This window comes from Penaeus chinensis, chromosome 19, assembly GCF_019202785.1.
Source record: "Penaeus chinensis breed Huanghai No. 1 chromosome 19, ASM1920278v2, whole genome shotgun sequence".
NCBI lineage: Eukaryota > Metazoa > Arthropoda > Malacostraca > Decapoda > Penaeidae > Penaeus > Penaeus chinensis.
The window spans coordinates 10,985,524-10,990,389 of NC_061837.1; the positions used below are offsets into that span (position 1 = coordinate 10,985,524).

Genomic DNA, 4,866 nt, shown 5'->3' on the forward strand with positions numbered 1-4,866 from the left:
AAGTTTTATATACAATGACTTAAGCATCTACAAAACGGCATTTTTTGTAGATTGTAATGCACAAGAATGCTTATTTATGATTCAGCAATTTGTTTCCGCTTTAATCATGGAGAAAATTATTGAAAATACCAAAAACAGAGTAAACAAATAAAAACAATATTTAAAACTTTATAATATAAGGCAAATGCCAACATCAACAAACACTCATCATTCATTCTCAATTAGTTGTATTAATGGGAAAATGCCGCTTGTGGGTAGGCTTCCCAAATGGGATACAGGAACGTGTTTCCGCAACTGTACCATACTTCAAATACGCTTATAAACAAGGAAAAAATTAAAACAATGTAGAGTAAAGACCGAATAAAAGCAATTTAATTCCCTTCCGATACAGCCGTTGCGAGGTGTGGAATCACGAGTCTTGGTCGAAATGCTTCCCCATGCAGTCGGTGAGGGGCTTCACGTGCGTGACCGACGAACACAGATCGGAGAACAAGCAGCCCACTGAGGATGGGGAGTGGCATTCCAGACTCTTGCTGACGAGGCAGCCCTTCAACGTCGGAATGGTGATGCTTACGTCGCTTCCGCAGGAGGACATGTACTGATGCTGGCCCTGCAGCGTCCCCTGGCACTTCACTGGCTCCCAAGTGTCTTTCTGCGCTGTGCATCGGAGGTCAGCGTGCTGCTGAGGGCAGTCTACGTGCACCTGCGCTCCGCGGTCGGTTGGTATGATCACCGCAGGAAAGGCGCCCGTCAGAAGGATCTCTTCCACTCTCTTCCTGCCCGTTAGCTCCTCTAGGTACGTCAGAATCAGCCTACAGCTGTTACCGGACGCCAAGGGCTTCACTAGGTCAGGGCTGATCATGAGCTGCTGGTACACGCGTCTCTTCAATGTGGTCTTCATGAGGTCGTACTGGATAAGCGGATGCCAACCGTCTGTAGAGCCGAGCACTCTCACGTTCTTCTTGGCACTGGAGACGGGCACGGAGACTGCGACCACGTAGGAGCCGTACCAGCTACGCCGTTTCCCCGTCAGGAGGTCCTTCGCTGCCGATATGATCGACTCTGTAGGATCTAGCATGCTTTCTTCCTTCAGGAAACTACCCGGTTTATCATCAAATGCCCTGTATATGAAGGTCAACAACTCGGATTGCCTCATTATAATCTTGTCGTCAAACTGCGTGGGGAAGGGCAGGATCCACGTGGCAGGGAAAAGAAGGTCCGCCTGCTCCACCAGCGACACGCTCTTGGAATCCCCCAGCAGGAGAATGGGCACGGGGGTGCCGGCAAGCTTGTCGCCAAGGCGCTGGACCAGCCGCGTAACGTTGGTGTTCGCAAAGTAGTGCAACATCTGCCAGAAACTCTTGACATGAAATATATAATAGAGGCATGCATACGAAATATATACTGGATGTAAAACGTGTTATAAAGTATTACAGTAAATATGCATACATTAAAACCCATCCTTACGTGTGCGGGTCTGACCCCGGAAGAACGGAGGAGAGCGATGAAGGAGTCGGTGTGCAGCGACGCCTGAGCCACAATGATAGGCTTCGGCACCTGCAGCGAGAGGAGGAGGTCCGCCACCGCCGCCGCCAACATCTGCGCCGTGGGCTGCACGCTGGCGATGTTCTTGGCACTCTGCAGGTAGGTGGTGGTGGCCGTTGGGGTCACAAATCGTGTACCTGCCGAGGAAGGGCCGCTGAAAAGACGTTTTACTACGCCTACAAATTTTAGATCCAACTTGTCACTCTAAAATGAAAAAAGTGAGACCACGGAAGTCGAATCAACGAACGGCCTTCATGAGCCCGAAGAGTTACAGTAAAGTCTTCACCCAGAACCCTATTTACTAACCAGGGGCCTTCGAGCGGGCCCAGTGAGCTACTTCAAGGGCTTCGTCGTCAGAAAGGTAGCCGAAGTAACGCGTTGTGCCATGGACCTCATAAAAATGACTTGTAAGTTTCCTGAAAACAAAGTTCATTTATATTTTTAAAAATGTAAATTAAAGAAAAAAAAACGCATACCTACCAATCAACCATTTTATTAATACAGACGAGAATGCAGAGGAAGCAACGTACCTTGCAATGTCCGCGTCCGCCTGTGAGTCCCTGACAAGCACCGAACTGATGCCCGCAGTGTCCTCGCCCTCTGCGCCTTCTGCAGACAGTTGCTCGATGATCTGCTTCATCCTCCGCCCGTATCTGAGGTGGTTGGGATAAGGGAAGGCCTTTAGGGAACGATAGGTGCTGCGTGAATCTTCGATTTCAATAATATTACTTTTTAATACTTCATGAAAAAAAAAAAATAATAATGACAGTTACCGGTAACATATACAACAGTGCATGTGACGGTTCTGAAAAGCATGACGATGGCCATGAAAACTGAGTAAACACCAGCCCGCAGCTAACAATGAACACCCCAAGCCGAGCCAAACAAACACGATACATTCGCCCACGCCCCGCAGCTCCGCCCCACCCCCCCAGTCGTCCTGCCCCCGCCACCCCCCCAGTCGTCCTGCCCCCGCCACCCCCCCAGTCGTCCTGCCCCCGCCACCCCCCCAGTCGTCCTGCCCCCGCCACCCCCCCAGTCGTCCTGCCCCCGCCACCCCCCCAGTCGTCCTGCCCCCCCCACCCCCCCAGTCGTCCTGCCCCCGCCACCCCCCCAGTCGTCCTGCCCCCGCCACCCCCCCAGTCGTCCTGCCCCCGCCACCCCCCCAGTCGTCCTGCCCCCGCCACCTCCCCAGTCGTCCTGCCCCCGCCCCCCCTCCCCGCCCCCAGTCGTCCTGCCCCCCCTACTAACTTGATTCCTAGGCCGCCGACGCGTCCTCGGAGGGGCAAGAGGAAGGCCACGGCATCCGGGTCTGCCGGGTCCTCGCCCACCGTTTCCAGGAGGCCCGTGAGCTCGTCCTCTTCGTCGTCAGCAGCATCCTGGACGAACTCCTCAGGGTCCTCCTTCAGGCCCATCACCTTTACTAAAACCTGAAGGAGAGGAAAGCGGTGCGAGAGGATGAAAAGTGCGTGAGCGTGCACGAGCATGTGCATCAGGGCTGTGAAGTCGGAATCCAAAGAAATTTGGTGTTGCTGGAGTCGGAGTAGGAAAAATGTCTCGATTCAGACCTCAACATAAATCGCTTATGTCACAGTCCTATGTATTTATTTATGCATATATATATATATACACACATTTTTTAAATATATATAATAAAAAGGCCACAATAGCATAACTATAACCACTTCACTCAAACCTTTAAGGACATGGGGTTAAAATATAGCTTGTAGTTATGAAATCCATTTTTTTATCATTATCATCATTATTATCATTATTATCATTATATCATTATTATCATTATCATTCATCATCATCATTATTATCATTATCATCATTCCTAAGAATTAGAGTCATATTCGAATACAATTGAAATCAAGGAGACGGAGTCGGGTGTTTTGAGTACCGACTCCACAGCCCTGATGCGCGCGCGTTGCATTTTCTAAAACTTCAAGTCCTTCATCTCTCTCGCTTTATTTACTCAACTATCCGCTGTTTTACTTTTCTATCCACGCATATCCAATATGTAACTGGTGTATACAGGTGTATATATACCGAGTTGTTCAATGACAATTTCATGTCAAGACGGAAAGGATATATACACCTAATACACTAAAAACTATCGTGTCATAAAAATAAGCGGATAATCCTTCTCGGGTTTTATTGATTTGGCGACATTTAAAGGACTAAAGCTAGCTTATATCTGACTATAGTTGTCATCGGTATTTGTCTTTACAGCAATTATATCTACTTTGTTTTTATTTACTTCATGCTGCCAATAAAAGATGCTGTGCATATATACATTATATATGTATATGCACGATCACGAATCTCGAGTCTCAATTTACTCAAAATATATTTTTTATAATTTGCTTCGGAAAAAGAAAAAAATGTAATATAGTCACCAATGTCCACTCTGGAAAACAACAACATCAAAAGCATCTTTTAAACTACACACTTGACTAGCTTCTCGTTAAGAAGAGTGCCTTAAGAGCTTGTACACACACCGTAACCTTTTGCTAATCAGAATTATAAACACATTCCGAGCTCCCACCTTGAACGAGGTCACGGGAATGCAGAGCGAGGCTGCCTTTTGCCATCGGATAATAAATGCAGCGGCTTCAATAAGTAATATATTTCTGCTCAAGTGGAACGGGGATTGAGACTCGTATATTGGAGGGGATAATGCACGTGCTTTGGTTTACATCTTAAGACCTACAAGCGATGTAATCTCGGCTCTGATTGGCTATTCACATCCCCGAGGCAACTTTACGACTGGCTATTCAAATACGTTCTTTATGAATTTCGCAATTTATTTTTTTTCTCTCCTTTTCTTTCGAAAGATTAAATGTAAATGAAAAAAATAAGGATATTCACACGACAAATTATTGAAGGAGACTTCCACATCAGATGAATGGGCACCATTAACAAGGCCAGAAAGGAAAGAGAATGGGGGGAATTTTAGAAAGAAAAATATGACAGGAGTAAAAATCTTTTTGCCTTTCAAGTTGGTTAAACTTTATGGGATAGTCTGCCTGTGATATTCTCTCTCTCTCTCTCTCTCTCTCTCTCTCTCTCTCTCTCTCTCTCTCTCTCTCTCTCTCTCTCTCTCTCTCTCTCTCTCTCTCTCACACACACACACACACACAAATATATATCAAAACAGATGTACATACAAGGAAATTAGATAGGGAGAGAAGAGGAAAATAAGAGAAAGAAAGGAAGACAAGGAGAGAGAAGGCGAAAAAGGAGAGGAGTCTAGAAAATAAAAGAAGATACGAAAAAAAAAAAAAGATAGCAGAGAGGAGAGAAAGGAGGGCAGAA

General features: G+C 46.6%; 1 protein-coding gene across 1 annotated transcript in view; it reads right to left on the reverse strand.

The window, feature by feature from the left end:
- Positions 1–349: 349 nt before the first annotated feature.
- The window catches only part of LOC125035278, a 14,942-nt gene continuing 10,425 nt past the window's right edge, over positions 350–4,866 (reverse strand). Inside the window, exons 3-7 of the mRNA XM_047627555.1 lie at positions 2,797–2,975; positions 2,076–2,198; positions 1,852–1,961; positions 1,468–1,682; positions 350–1,348 (exon numbers count right to left, since the gene is read on the reverse strand). Coding sequence (XP_047483511.1) covers positions 410–1,348; positions 1,468–1,682; positions 1,852–1,961; positions 2,076–2,198; positions 2,797–2,975 — 1,566 coding nt within the window. The 3' untranslated portion in view covers positions 350–409. The remainder of the gene's footprint in view (positions 1,349–1,467; positions 1,683–1,851; positions 1,962–2,075; positions 2,199–2,796; positions 2,976–4,866) is intronic.